The sequence below is a fragment of the Salvelinus sp. IW2-2015 genome, linkage group LG31 (assembly GCF_002910315.2).
Source record: "Salvelinus sp. IW2-2015 linkage group LG31, ASM291031v2, whole genome shotgun sequence".
In the NCBI taxonomy this organism is placed as follows: domain Eukaryota; kingdom Metazoa; phylum Chordata; class Actinopteri; order Salmoniformes; family Salmonidae; genus Salvelinus; species Salvelinus sp. IW2-2015.
Window position 1 is genome coordinate 6,722,808 of NC_036870.1, and position 15,953 is coordinate 6,738,760.

General features: G+C 46.2%; 1 protein-coding gene across 2 annotated transcripts in view; it reads left to right on the forward strand.

Moving 5' to 3' along the window:
* The first annotated feature begins 1,355 nt into the window (after positions 1–1,355).
* Positions 1,356–15,953, forward strand: part of ext1c (exostoses (multiple) 1c) — a 69,166-nt gene continuing 54,568 nt past the window's right edge. For both annotated transcript variants that reach the window (XM_023976197.2, XM_023976198.2), the window contains exons 1-2: positions 1,356–1,916; positions 9,161–10,511. In XM_023976197.2, coding sequence (XP_023831965.1) covers positions 9,565–10,511 — 947 coding nt within the window. In that variant the 5' untranslated portion in view covers positions 1,356–1,916; positions 9,161–9,564. The remainder of the gene's footprint in view (positions 1,917–9,160; positions 10,512–15,953) is intronic.

Sequence of the window (15,953 nt, forward strand, 5' to 3'; positions counted from 1 at the left end):
TTGTCTTTTTCTATATAAATATGAAAACCTACATAGGAGTATTTCACCAAAATTACAAACATACCACATTTGTATTGATAACTAGCAAGTAATTTACTGACTTTTGGTGTCAGAGACCAGAAAATGTGTCATTTTACTGATTCCGAGCTAAGTTTTAGCAATGTTGCTAGTTCTCTATAGGATATAGTGTAATTGTCATTTTTATGAACTATCGCTTTAACAAATGTGTGATGAACATTAATTAATATATTGGATGATGGGATTAGAAAAAAAACGGATTTACAAACGTCTCAGGAGTTTGATGCTCTGCACTTAAGGTACATTGAATAAGGTGAGGACCGTAATGGGTTATGAAATAAGAATTCACTACAAAAATCTGGGATGTGATATATATAGATGCTCAATATCTCAGAGCTATGCTTTGCACAAATACAACCTTGTAGACCCATGGTCACGATATTTAAGGGTTCACTTCAAAGTCGAAGCCGTTCTGTGTGCGTAATTCAGAGGTTCCAAAGTCCTCCAGTTGCGAGGAACCGCTGGCCAGATGTGTGTATTTTCTTTAAATAGCCTACAGCTTTGCGCGAATGAGGTACCTCGGCGCCGCGAGAACCAATCACAAACGCAGGGGGCGGGTTGTCTTTGGAACGTTGTGTATGTTAAAAAATGGACAATTTATCGCAGATATCCAAATTCCGGTATTGCAAGATAACGTATGCGTACATGCGGAGGTGATTTGCAAATGCTTGGCCGAGGAGTGAAAAGGAAATCGGCTGAGAGGGGAACTGCGCATTGTTTTGCCCCCCCCCCCCCCCCCCCCCCGGTGAGGGTGAGTTCTCTGTCGGGAGAAAGCAGGCGGAGCGCACTGGTGATGTAGGCAGCCCATACCCGGAGATAGAGTACTATGTATTTAGTCTGTTCAACACCCTATATCAATGACTGCATGTTGCACTCCGGAAGTAATGGGATTATTCTCAATCACATAGTACTGTATATGGACAAGTGTTTATAGGAAATGTGGTGATCCTGCATGCGATGTCGTGCTCAGTGTCCAAGGGCATTGTGCCTACTGTTCAATATTAATTTCCTAAGGGTACGAGCATAGCCTACTGCATGCTCGGCTCAGTCTCATACTGTCACTGTTGACACATTCTACGAGTAGCCTATGAACCCAACCGATGGCAGCGCATTTGAATGATTGGTCTAGTTGTAGCCACCTCGATTGTTTATTTCCCCTACGCATTGTTTCAATAGCTTCTACCGAAAATGCATCAACGCCCTCGACACACTCACCCTCAGATAAAGGGAGTGCAATACGGGAATGACACTTGTCGTGACCCAGGGATAGGCTGCAGTCTATTTCTCATATAGGCTAAAGTATTGCTGTCACGTTGAATATTCACTGAGAGTGAATCATATGAAATAATGTGCTAATTTCCTCTCTGCGGAGAAAGCGTGCCGTTGAATGTGGCTCCAGGTAGTGCGAACACCCACATGATGCCACTGTGAAGAGTGAGAAAACTGTGATTGTAAATCGCAGACATGGGCGGAGGGAATCGCCGTGGTGATTATTGTTTTTATGGACGCGCCCGGTGTGTATGTTTGCGCGTGTCAGTCGCGTAACACAATCATGTCATAGAGCTCGTAAATCGAGAGGACCGCCAGTGCATCAACTACATCGATGTATTGATCTACCCTCGTGCAGGATAGAAAGGACGCTCACTTTGTACGCAAACCCAACGTGCCGCTGTAGCTAGAGGAGCGTCAGGAGAACCGAAGCAAGCAAGCAGTGACATGTTTTGTTGACAACTATTGCTTGACAACTCGCGAAGATTACCGACAAGGACTAAATACTTGCTTTTGAAAGTGGATGAGACTGTCTGCCTGTCATTTCCGTAGGACCACAATAAGTACAGGTAACGACACAATAACCTAGCGGTTAGAGCGTTGGGCCAGAGAYCGAGAGGTCGCTGGATCGAATACCTGAACTGACAAGGTGAAACATCAATCGGTGCCCTTGAGCAAGGCACTTAACCCTAATTTGCTCCAAGGGGCGCCGTACTACCATGGCTGTCCCTGTAAAACAACAACTTTCACTGCGTGTATGTGACAATATATATTTTTTTGTTTTACTCTTACGCTGTTTACTAGTTTTCTGAGGGATAGAAATATGTAGAACATGATGAAGGTTGAATGCTCTGCTTCAGAAATCATCTAATATGGGTGCAATTTTGCATTTGTTGCAATAGAACGATGGCATTCATAAATTACATGTCAAATCTATTAACATAACATTATGCATGACCGTGTGTGTGTGTGTCAAAGAAATGCCATTGGCACATTTTGAGTTGTGATGATGGATGACCCTGTTTTTCCAAGGGTGGACCCTCCGAGATGCCTTTCTTGCACACTCAGATTGGATACACTGACAGAGCTATAAAGCTCACTATCTCCAACTTCAAGTGAGGTGTCACAACCAATTCAGTTGGGAAGCATTTGGTTGGCAAATTTAACTGGTGACATCCCCTGACAATAATTAATKTATGGTATTGACTGATGAAGTGCAGCCAAGGACGGGGACGTGGTCCAAACTGACGTCCCATAAATAACTTTGTGGAATGATTTCACATCCACTGTTACCGAACAGTAATAGCTTTAAAGCTAGCTGAGGGATGGGCAAGGAGAAATGCAACCACACTCAAATTCATAGACTGCAAGGATTGATATCTAAATTAGTTTGAACCATGAGGCTATACAGTGTTCGTTTGCATTTACATTGTTTACAAACATTGGAGTAAAAAAAAAGCTTATATTCTGGGTTCTGATGTGGAATGACAGTTGTACTAAGCTCATGAGACAAGTTATATTCGTCAAGAATCAATACGCATATATCATTCATTTGTAAGTCCAAAAGCTGATATACTCTAGATTCTCTAGATTCTCTTTCAGAATTCTAAATACTAGTTATTATTTATCCGTATTAGGAGAACGGGGTCTAGTAAAGGCGTTGAAAGAATCGTCATGATGATTCTTTCAATCTGGACTAGTCTATACTGTATGACTCAGCTTGAATGTGATACCATGGTATCTAGAGATGTGGATAGGTGATTGAAAGTGACTCGGATCTCTGCTGCTCTGACAAGGATGCCGGACTCATGGCATCATTCACACTTAATATATTACCTTATTTTGTGTAGTGAAGGACGAGGTACATCATGGCTGCAGGCTGGCTGGTTCTTGATAGGTATCATAGTGGAGGRATCAATGTTTGAATTATAGAATTGCTGGGCACTGCCATAACAAATCACGGCACCCCCATAAAACACTGGCATCTCATAGGCATAAAAAAAATTATCTTTTGTCCAGGCCACTCTTACACGTCACTCCTTAAAGTCCAACCACATGGATAAGCATTTTATTTTTCCCTGGACTCATCATTATGTAGTCGTGAAATTGTCCTTTAGACCTGATCCAACATTACGTTTTGCTTTCATCCCCGTAGTCAAGTTTTTTCTCTCTCACAATAATCTGATCCCAGATCTGCATATAGGGGGCATCTTCTGCTTGAGCCCCATGCACAGTGCATTTGAAAGTATTCAGACCCCTTGAATTTTCAACATTTTGTTATGTTACAGCCTTATTCTAAAATGGATTAAATAAATTGTGTCGAGGCACAGATCTGGGGAAGGGTGCCAAAATATTTCTGCAGCATTGGAGGTCCCCAAGAACACAGTGGCCTCCATCATTCTTAAATGGAAGAAGTTTGGAACCACCAAGACTCTTCCTAGAGCTGGCCGCTCAGCCAAACTGAGCAATCGGAGGAGAAGGGTCTTGGTCAGGGAGGTGACCAAGAACCCGATGGTCACTCGGACAGAGCTCCAGAGTTCCTCTGTGGAGATGGTTGTCCTTCTGGAAGGTTCTCCCATCGCTACAGCACTCCACCAATCAGGCCTTTATGGCCAGATGGAAATCCACTCCTCAGTAAAAAGCACATGACAGCTTCTTCGAGTTTGCCAAAAGGCACCTGAAGGTCTCTCATACCACGAGAAACAAGATTCTCTGGTCTGATGAAATCCCTACGGTGAAGCATGGTGGTGGCAGCATCATGCTGTGGGGATATTTCTTCAGCATCAGGGACTAAGAGAGTAGTCAGGATCGAGGGAAAGATGAACGGAGGTAAGTACACACAGATCCTTGATGAAAACCTGCTCCAGAGTGCTCAGGACCTCAGACTGGGGACAAGTCTCAGAATGTCCTTGAGTGGCCCAGCCAGAGCCCGGACTTGAATCCGATTGAACATCTCTGGAGAGACCAGAAAATGGCTGTGCAGCGACGCTCCCTATCCAACCTGAGGGACTTTAACGAAGTACTGAGTAAAGGGTCGGAACACTTATATTTGCTCAAATTTAATCCAAAAAATATTGCTTTGTCATTATGGGGTATTGTGTGTAGATTGAGAGGGGGAAAAAAACGATTTAATCAATTTTAGAATAAGGCTGTAATGTAACAAAATGTGGAAAAAGTCAAGGGGTCTGAATCCTTACCATTTGCCCTGTAGATAGCATGATAAGTTGGGTTTCATATCCTACATGCTCTGCTGTGTGAGCAGCACGAGTCGATGCAGAGCTAGCAGCCCTAGTTGTTCCAACCCATCTTGTATGTTTGCTTAATCAGCCCTTGTGGCGTCGGAGTGAGAGCAGCATATTATTGAGACACAATTAATCAAGCCAGGTTGTAATTATCATTGAGTTTGGAATTAAAGGGGGTGGGAGGCTAGACACGGGTCATTCAGGCTAGAGGTAAACATCTTATTAACCATGTCGGAGTCTCTCACAGACTCTCACCACATAGGGCAACAAGGTTGTATTGGGTAGACACGCGCAGCTATCTCAAAAATGTCCTCATAAAAATACCAGAGCTTAATTAGGTTTATGGTCATTACGGTCCTCAGGTAATCTCTACTAAATGGAACAATTCCACACTGCTAGCTCACTGTAGACAGAAAGTAACCCAATTTTGTAACAGCCTTGGTCATGAATAAAACATGTGTATTTGCGGCCTCCATTGTTAAAAAACCCCAGAGCAAATAGAATCACCTAGAAGCCCTTAATGCCTGGGTGCTTGGGCGTTGGTCGGACTGTTCCTGTTTTCCCTTTTTCCCAAAAGCACTATCTGAGATGACCGCAGTCAAACCTCGACCACAACCTCAGTCATTCCTGGTCAGGTCTTCCCCACATACACACACGTCCCCACAAGCACACATTGTATGGCACAATAAGGCTAGGACTAGGAGTGCCCCTTGGAATTGCCGCTACGGTTCTCCGGCCTCTAATGACAGAGTCAAGAGCGTAATTTTAGTCTGGCTTCACCTCTCACCTCAACGCAAGATTTGTTTTTCTTCAGGAACAAATTCCCCAGACTAACGTGTGTCCAGCTTTAGTCAAGCAACACACGTTTTTGTGTGTGCACAAAAACGCACACACACAAACACAGAGCCTACTGACTGAACACGTTGGCAGAAAACAGCCTAACAAGTAGCAGTTCAGGATTTGAGTCTCTGTGTAACTTTATCACGCAGATAGACACTGACTCAGGCATGCCAACTCTGTTCGGAAAGAATTGAGTTACTATTTTAAAGTCAGATGCTGATCGAGTGTCTATTTATAGTCTATGCAAATCACCTCCGACATAATAGTGCCATTTCCCCATGCACAGAGGAAATGACTACTTCCTTCAGAGTCCAACACAAGCTTATTTCAGTTTTATCAGTGCCTTTATACATATTCCCCACCCTGTTACATTTCTGTATTATTGCATCTGAGTAGCGGTCGACGGTTGCTGTAAACACAATTCCATCTACTGCTGAGTCAATTGCATTTCCTTCAATAGCTGCAGAGAGACGAGTTTAGTCTCGTGGGAACAGCAGGCAAAGTTGAGGGGAGGCAGTCTTTGAGGTCCTGAGAGAGGCAGAGGAGGGATGGATGGATGAGGTTTGAGCAGGCCGCCGGTCCAGCTGTCACCCACACTGACTGAAGCTTGTGAACCAACAACAACAAACCCAGAGGTGAGGATGCAGTGTAGGCATGGGAGGTAGAGAGGTTAGGGTGAGGAAGGGAACCCGGAGTTTGTTTGTCTTGCTAATAAAGAGATTTCACAAGGCACCTGTAAAGTTTACGGTGGGGCTTGTAATGCTCAATGCAAACACACAGGTGACAAGGAGAAGTGCTGTGTATAAACGAAACATTGATTAGTCCGAGGAAGGAGTCGCTGTATATTTCACTCCCTACTGCTTTGACGACCCATCGACTTCCTTGTGTGTTAGCCTTCCCACAATGCATTGCGGTATCCTCACACATCTCAAAAGTCCTTCTTATTTGAATTCACCACTTACCTGAAAAGGCAAGTCACAGTCATCTCAAGTATCCCCCAGAGATACCTTACTCTTTCAAGTCTCATGCCTTCTAGTGTGACGAATTACTGAAGAATTTTCGAGGCTGCTTTGCCTGTATTTGGTTGTTAGACGGCTTCCACGCCTTCTTTCACCCCATATCTCAAGGCCAAGCTGAAATACTTCACAGATACCTTCTTGAGTCTGACATCAACATATTGGTGGTGGAAGTAAAAACGAATCCATAACCCTTCTTTACCATATGTGTCAAAGCTTCCGGTCAGACCAGTGATCAACCATACAAAAGATGGAAGGAAGGACACAGTCTAAGAGCTTCCAACCAGAACCCTAAAGGTTCCCCTCTGTCTGAATCCTGTACTTTCCCTCAGGCTCCTCAACACGCCATGTGGCCTTTCTCAGTGCTAGGCCCCACCGTACTGATCCGTTCATCATTGATCTGTGACAGTGGAGCCACAGACTCTCTTAGCAGGCTGCGTGACTCCTTCTCCAAGAGGTGTGTGTGTGTGTGTGTGTGTGTGTGTGTGTGTGTGTGTGTGTGTGTGTGTGTGTGTGTGTGTGTGTGTGTGTGTGTGTGTGTGTGTGTGTGTGTGTGTGTGTGTGTGTGTGTGTGTGTGTGTGTGTGTGTGTGTGTGTGTGTGTGTAAAGGCTGTTACTGGCTAACCTAAGCCCAGACATGCCCTGGGTTTGTATTGGCCTACATTGAGCGCTAATGGGTTTTCTGTGTTACTATGGTGAATGCCATCTATTGCTACGCTACTGTTTTCGTTTACACAGTACAGCAAACAGGATGGCGATTGGGGTTCTGTCGTTGCCTTGCATAATGTTGACAGTTGGTAATGGGGGATTACTGATCGATGTGGAGGGAATAGTTGACATTTCCCAGGTTCTTTGGTGGCAGTGTGGGATTAAACTTTTTGGTGTCTTTCGTTTTGTGAAAATATCTCGGTCTTAGTTGGAGAAGAAAGTGAGAATCCATCCTTGTCATTACCATCACCCTCATTACCATCCCCCTAAACTACAAATCATCAGAGACGTTATAGTGCTCGGGTCAGGGGTGGAACCAAAATGTTTCTCCAATCGTTCCGAGCAAAACACCGATATCTTGGGAACAAAAAATTGACATTATTAACCGATTCTCAAGATTTCAGAATAACGTTTTTGTTTCGGGACACTCGAGATCACTTTCGTTCCGGGATCTGTTTCCGTTCTTCAAAATCGCTTTTTGGTTCTGTTCCCTGAACCGGTTCCAACCCGTAGCTCAGGTTGCCTTTTTTCCCTGTCAGACTGGATATATGTCTTAGCCGTGAGAGTATGCTGAGGTAGATTGAGTTTTACTTCAGCAGGAGAGGCAGGGGATATAAAGCAGAAAGGAAAATCAATGTCTTAACTAAAGGAGCTGGTAAATTATTGATGAGGACTATGTAATGGGATCCCTCGTGTCTGTTTCCTTACAACTTTGTCTGCTTGCCACTGTGCTGTGGGAGAGGAGCTTGGCTGAGCCAAAAACCAACACCCAGAATCTCTATGGCTCTCAGTGAGCTCACTATCTGAGACTACCTGATGTGCACATCCATACACACGGACACATACACACACAAATAGTCACGAGGCCTGCATACAGACACCGCCTGACTGACGCATTGTTGAACATAAACACAGACACAATGAGTTGGACATGTACGTTTCAGTAGTCATTCAAGTTACATTCAAAGGTAATTCTGCGTCACAATCCACTGGTCTACTGAGACAATGCATTGTTGATCAATATCCCCCGTCTGTATGGAGCATGATAACAGGAGCAAAATGAAGGGGGGCCACCAATTCTACATGGATGGAGAAGGTAGAAGAGGGAGAGGGAGGGATGTAGAGATGGGGAGGGAAATAGAAAGTGAGGGAGAGCAGGTGAGACCTGAAAGCTGCCTTTGTGTGGCGGCTGGCAGTAGGAACACTGGTCTGCTCTGTGAGGTGTTCCATACACACCACAGACACACACACTGGGGAGTTATGGGGGGGATGCTTTGGCAAACATAGTGGGTTGATGTTTTCAAATGTAACAAAAAGCCACTCTCTCCCCACCCCAAGATGAACAGGATTACACTGCCATAAAGTGGCTCTATTTTCCCTTACTTACTCCATTTCAGTTGCTAAACCGCTCCCCGTTTTCCCCTCCGCTGCATCTCAACTGTATCTGACGCTGTTCAACCAGAGCTTGAAGTACATGGTAATATCAGAGCTGGCTGCTTGATGTTCGGCATACTGAAACCAAAACGCCACGGTTCCAGGACTGGACGTCAATAGCATAACCATAGCATAACCAGACCAAACATTCAAACGACTTTGACCATTTTCGAATATAGAGTGGTGGTATGTTTCAACTTTGAGAGTCAATGTTTTATTATGTCTGTCTCACCAGAACTGTCTGCTATCTGAACTGAGCGAGGTCTGTGTTTGAAGAGACTAGATTTCACCTTCAGTTCAACTCAGGGGGTTTTATAGTGAATTTTTATGTGAATGAAATGACCACCGCTGTGCTAATTTATTGCCGAGTGTGTACACGCTTCATGCTGATAGTGTATGTTTTGGTTTATACAGTATATCGGCATGTTGGTACAAGCGTTGTGCGTTACATAATGGTGTGAGACAGTGTTCCTTGACTTGTTAATGTGCATAGTGCTGCTGGGCTCTGGTTGTGCTGTTAAGTGCTCCTCGGGTTGTGTACTGAGCTGTGATCTCGTTTATTTGCGTCCTCAGGAGAGACCCGGGAGACAGCGGGCGCCATGAGGCGGCGAGGAGGGCTTGAGAGAGAGGAGACATCGTCCTTCATCATCCTCAGCATCGGGCAGTGCAGGAAGTGCACACACGCACCACAGAGACTGTCTAGCAAGAGACAGGCTAACAGCACCCGAATCTGAGCGAGAGAAACCGGAGAGAGTGGCTTCAACATCCATTTATTTATCCTCAATGGGCTCAACCTGGATGGGACCAGACTTGGAAGTGACGATGTCCAAGTTACCACACCGTTCTATATTGGACCCTCCTTGTTAGACCTTCGAAACAACTCGCCTACCGCTGTGAGGCTTAGAACTGAGGGGCAGAGAGAGAAAAAGTGAGAAGGAGAGTGATAGAGGAAGAGAACGAGAGACACTCTGGGCCCCATGCAGGCGCGTAAGAAGTATGTCCTGCTGGGGCTGTGTGCTTGCTGCTGGCTGCTGCTCTTCTACTGGGGCGGCGGGGTCCAGGTCCGTCTCTTCAAGCTGCTGGGACGGCCGAGGGGTGAGGTGGTGCGTCCCTGGCCCAACTGGACCGACCGGGCCTTCCTGCCGGGCTATGCCCAGCTGGAGGAACTCCAGACAGGGCCGGGTTCCGCCGAGTCCCCCCACCAGCGTCACCAAGCCTGGACGGGCATCTATAAAGACAGTCGCTGCCGCATGGAGACCTGCTTTGACTTTACGAGATGTCGACGTAGAGGGCGGGACGGGTTTAGAGTATACGTCTACCCCTCGGAGAAGGGCGAGCGCGTGTCGGAGAGCTATCGTAAGATACTGACGTCTATAGGCGAGTCGCGGTACTACACCACGGACCCTCGCGAGGCGTGTCTCTTCGTTTTGGGGATTGACACTCTGGACCGAGACCAGCTCTCGGGGCAGTTCGTGCCCAACCTGGACGATCGTATCAAAGGTTACCCGCTCTGGAACGAGGGACGGAACCACCTTGTCTTTAATCTGTACTCGGGCACCTGGCCCAACTACAATGAGGACCTGGGCTTCAATATTGGCCAGGCCATCCTGGCTAAAGCCAGCCTCAACACAGAACACTTCAGGCCCGGGTTCGACGTCTCCATCCCCCTGTTCTCCAAGGAGCACCCCCAGAAGGGGGGCGAGAGGGGCTGGTTGGTGCGAAACACGGTGCCCCCACGCAGGAAGTACCTATTGATGTTCAAAGGGAAGCGGTATCTAACGGGCATCGGGTCGGACACCCGTAACGCCCTGCATCACATCCATAACGGGAAGGACATCGTGTCTCTCACCACATGCCGTCACGGGAAGGACTGGGAGAAACACAAAGATGCCCGCTGTAACCATGACAACCTGGAGTATGAGAAGTAAGTCAGGATTCGTCCTGTCCCCCTTAGGTACATAACTTCCAATTCAGTTAGTCACTCATTGACATCAATGCATGACTAAGTGAAAATTCGACTTAAGTGGAAGTTAGGATTCTCCCCTTAGGGAAGGTTATTATTGAGAGGTGGTGTCATAACTTGTGTTCAGTTTCATCAGGAATACACTTTGGGCTTGTACTTGTATTGCTTTGTTTTTACTTGTTCTGGGCGTTTATTGCGGCCCTTAGAGTTTGGGCTTTTATGAGTTTGATTTTCTCTCTCTCATCTAAACGGAGGTCTCCTTCTGGTTATTTTCTGTGGCTTTTACAGTTACTATTCCAGTTATCATGTTAGGATTATTGAGTGTTGGTTGTGTTCGATTTAAAGTATAGAGTGTGGTCCTGGCTGTGTAAGGATCTTGGTGAAGAGTTTACACCCCTTAAAGCAAGTCAACATCCGAAGACCAATAGATTGTCCAAAGGCCAATAGAAAAGGTTCTGAAACCTCCTGAGAAGTGTATTTATTAATCCATGTGTAGAGGAGCAGTGTCACGATGCAACGAGGGGGGGATTGAGGAGAGGGAAAGTTGACTGGAATAAGAATAGCAGTTAATTAGGTAAGAGTAGGGGGAGGCTATCTTTTCATGTAGCTTCCAACAAAGTACACTAGTAATCTGGTCCTGGTCGGTTACCTCTAGAATAAGGGAGAGAGAGAGAGTTAGTGAGTGAGTGAGTGGAGGGACTTGTCTTACCCAGCAATAACAGTTGTAATCTGGCCAGGACATAGCTACCTTTCTGGATTGTTGACATTGGGCCAGTGGTGAAGGAAAGGGGACGGAGCTCCCACTCAATACTGTATGAATGAGCTCATTTATTCCACACATAACAAACGGTCTGCTCAGACATCAGGGGGTGTGGGGGCTTATGTTATATGATGGCGGTTTAGATTTGGATGTGGTGAGGGGTTAGATAGGGGTGAGGGGTGAGAGACAGCAGTGTGTAAGAAGAAAAACAATGTTTTGGGGGGGGGGGGGGGGGTTAGCACTTTTTTCTTCTCCCTCTTTGGAAATGGGTTACGGACGGACGGGACGGGAGGCTCGAGTGTGAGTTGTGAAGGGGTGCAGAAGGATGTTGGAGGCGGGTGATGGTGGGGGCTGGGCATGACGTTGACCTCTCTCTGACTCTCATATCCCGAGGAATGGGCGGGCTTTTCGGGAATAACATGAGAACCATGCATGGAAATGGAGTCAGAATGAATGAAATGAAAGCATGACGATATATATAAACGTCCCATGAAGCTGAAGGATTCTGAGAATAAAGGTAACGACTCCCACCCTCCATGGCCCTCTGTCCCTCTCTCGCTCTCTCGTTCTCTTTCTCCATCTCTCTCTACCTCTTTCTCTCAATGCCACCCCCCCCCTCCCCCCAAATGCCTTTCCTCCTCTCTCTGTTTCTCCTGTCCTCCTTGGCTGTGTGCTCAGGCAGGCTGCAGCCTCTTAGTAGGTTGTACCAGGTTAATGAGCCCATGCATCTGGTCCACCAAGAGATTAACCCAGGAGGACCTGGAACTAGATAGGGTAGGGATGGGGGGGAGGGGGAGACCTGAAGGGGAGTACAGGACAGGCAAGACATGGCGGTTAGATAGAGGGAGGGACGAAGAGGGGGAGAGAGGCAGACAGCAGGAAAGAGAAGAAGAAAAGTTAGGAAGGGGTAACAGATGAGGAGAAGAAGAAAGAGGAGAAGAAGGTAGGACTTCAGGCAGGGAAAGGACCCAGGAAGAAAGAGAGGCCAGGAGGGAGGGTGACAAAGCGAGAGAAAGAGGGAGGGAGAGAGGGGGATACTTCAGGCAAGGGAGAGGCTTTACCGCAGCTTAATGGCCTAGTTTCTCTTTTTTCTTACTTTGGAGGATTCCCTGAGAAAGGAAAGAAAAAACCTGCACTGTACAGTGAATCTAAATGAGGGAGTGTGTGAAAAGAGAGGAGTGGAAATGAAGCAGGGACTTTCAGGAGACACACACACACACACACACACACACACACACACACACACACACACACATATATATATATATATATATATATATATATATATATATATATATATATATATAAACACGTACTAGTAGAATACTTTACAGAGTTGCTTTAGTTCTAGTTGAAGCACTGAGGTATACATATCAGGGACGTTGGGGAGGGGGGTGTAATGGCAAAAGGATGTACCTCTCCATTCAGCTTAAACGGATGTTCCCATGACGACGGCCTTGCCATGTGGAAGACGGTGTCAGTGCATAGGCCATTATTCATGACCCAAAAAGTACTCAAGGAGAGGGAGAAGAGAGGAATAAAAAGAGATTAATAAAAAGACCACTGTTTGCTACTGCAGTGCAGAATATACAGTAACCTTTGTACACTGTAGATACAGTACAGGAATATACAGTAATATATATACATAAATACACTACATGGCCAAAAGTATGTGTATACATGCTCGTTGAGCATCTCATTCCAAAATCATGGGCATTAATATGATATGGAGTTGGTCCCCACTTTGCTGCTATAACAGCCTCCACTGTTCTGGGAAGGCTTTCAACTAGATGTTGGAACATTGCTTGCTTCCATTTAGCCACAAGAGCATTACTGAGGTTGGGCACTGATGTTGAGCGATTAGGCCTGGATCACAGTCGGCATTCCAATTCATCCCAAAGGTGTTTGATGGGGTTGAGGTCAGGGCTCTGTGCAGGCCAGTCAAGTTCTTCCACACCGATTTCGACAAACCATTTCTGTATGGACCTTGTTTTGTGCACAGGGGCATTGTCATGCTGAAATAGGAAAATACCTTCCCAAAACTGTTGCCACAAAGTTGGAAGAACCGAATCAACTAGAATGTCATTGTATGCTGTAGCGTTAAGATTTCCCTTCACTGGAACTAAGGGGCCTAGCCCGAACCATGAAAAACAGCCCCAGACCATTATTCCTCCTCCACCAAAATACATTAGGCACTATGCATTGGGGAAGGTAGCTTTCTCCTGGCATCCGCCAAAGCCAGATTCGTCCGTCGGACTGCCAGACAGTGATGCGTGATTCTTCACTCCAGAGAACGTGTTTCCACTGCTCCACCTTTACACCACTCCAACCAACGCTTGGCACTGAGCATGGTGATCTTAGGCTTGTTTGCGGCTGCTGTGCCATGGAAACCCATTTTCATGAAGCTCCCGACGAACAGTTCTTGTGCTGACGTTGCTTCCAGAGGCAGTTTGGAACTCGGTAGTGAGTGTTGCAACCGAGGACAGACGATTTTTACGTGCTACGCGCTTCAGCACTCGGTGGTCCCGTTCTGTGAGCTTGTGTGGTCTACCACTTCGCGGCTGAGCCGTTGTTGATCCTAGACGTTTCCACTTCCCAATAACAGCACTTACAATTGACCGGGGCAGCTCTAGCAGGGCAGAAATTTGACGAACTGACTTGTTGGAAAGGTGGCATCCCATGACAGTGCCACGTTGAAAGTCACGGAGCTCTTCAGTAAGGCCATTCTACAGCCAATGTTTGTCTATGGAGATTGCGTGGCGGTGTGCTCGATTTTATACACCTGTCAACAGCAGATGTGGCTGAAATAGCAGAATCCACTCATTTGAAGGGGTGTCCACATACTTTTGTCTCTGTAGTCTATATAGTACAGTAAAGGACAACATCATCATTATTACATGCATATAGGAATTATGGATCTGAAATAGTTGTGATTTTTCTATAAATGAACTGAAACTAGGCATGGCCCTGACATAATAAGAGGCTTGAATTGTACTGTAGTTATACTGTAGTTAGTGTTCCTGCAGTTCGACCATGGGTGTGTACTTGAATGCATGCTTGTGTAAGTGTGTTTTGTTTGAATAGGTGTGTTTCTGTGAGTGCGTATGTGTATGCTTTCGTGTGTTTGTGTGCATGTATAATAGTGTGTGTGTTGGGATGTTGGCAGGCCCTAATAAGAAATCCTACACCCCACTGTAATTAGGGGCTGTGAAATTGTACCCCTGGAGAGCATGTGGTGTGTGCGGCTCGTGTTCCAGTCCAGAACAAACTCCTCTGTGTCTCTGTTTAAAAAAAGGTGAATTGAGACCGAGCCTTCTAGATCATTCTCTCTCTCCTGTTCTCCTTCCATTTTTCCTCTTCCGGTCCTGCTCTCCCTCTCCCACACTCCCATCTCTCTCCCTCTGTCGCTGTCATTTTGTTCTTGACCTCCATCCCGAGCTCTCTCCCTCATTCTTTTTCCCCTCTTCCTGTGTCTCTCCCACACTCCTGCACTCCCTTCTCTCTCCCTTTCTTTATTTAGTCTTCCTGTCTTCCTCTTGAACTCTACTCTTACTGCAAGTACTTCTCCCCATCAGTCTACTCCCACTTTTTGATTTGTTTTTTTTAATCACCGCCCCTCCCTCTTTTTAACATTCAATCAATCAATCAATCAAATTGATTTATAAAGCCCTTTTTACATCAGCCGATGTCACAAAGTGCTGTACAGAAACCCAGCCTAAAACCCCAAACAGCAAGCAATGCAGATGTAGAAGCACGGTGGCTAGGAAAAACTCCCTAGAAAGGCCAGAACCTAGGAAGAAACCTAGAGAGGAACCAGGCTCTGAGGGGTGGCTAGTCCTCCTCTGGCTGTGCTGGGTGGAGATTATAACAGAACATGGCCAAGATGTTCAAACGTTCATAGATGACCACCAGGGTCAAATAACAATAATCACAGTGGTTGTAGAGGGTGCAACAGGTCAGCACCTCAGGAGTAAATGTCAGTTGGCTTTTCATAGCCGATCATTCAGAGTCCAAAACAGCAGGTTCGGGACAAGGTAGCACATCTAGTGAACAGGTCAGGGTTCCATAGCCGCAGGCAGAACAGTTGAAACTGGAGCAGCAGCATGACCAGGTGGACTGGGGACAGCAAGGAGTCATCAGGCCAGGTAGTCCTGAGACATGGTCCTAGGGCTCAGGTCCTTCGAGAGAAAGAGAGAGAATTAAATTCACACAGGACACCGGATAAGACCTGAGAAATACTCCAGATATAACAGACTGACCCTAGCCCCCCGACACATAAACTATTGCAGCATAAATACTGGAGGCTGAGATTGACTTTATTTAACAGCATTGCTGTACTGACAGCAATAAACACACACACACACATCCTGCCTACACTTCCCACTCTTCCCACACTCATGCGTTTACGCATTGCCCCCCCCTGCCTTTTTACAAGATGGCGTAAGACACGCCAACCAAATTTCATGGGAGGGATTGAGAAGGTCTTGCCCTCTCTGAGTCAAAGAGGGTCTCATTTAATTCAACTAAAAAGAGAGGTGGACCAGTGATCTCTCTATTGCTCTACTGCCCCCTATCAGGAAGCTGACCTCATAGCACCCAGTGGTGATGCCAGGTGGTTGCGTGTTACTATGTCTGGTTGCTTC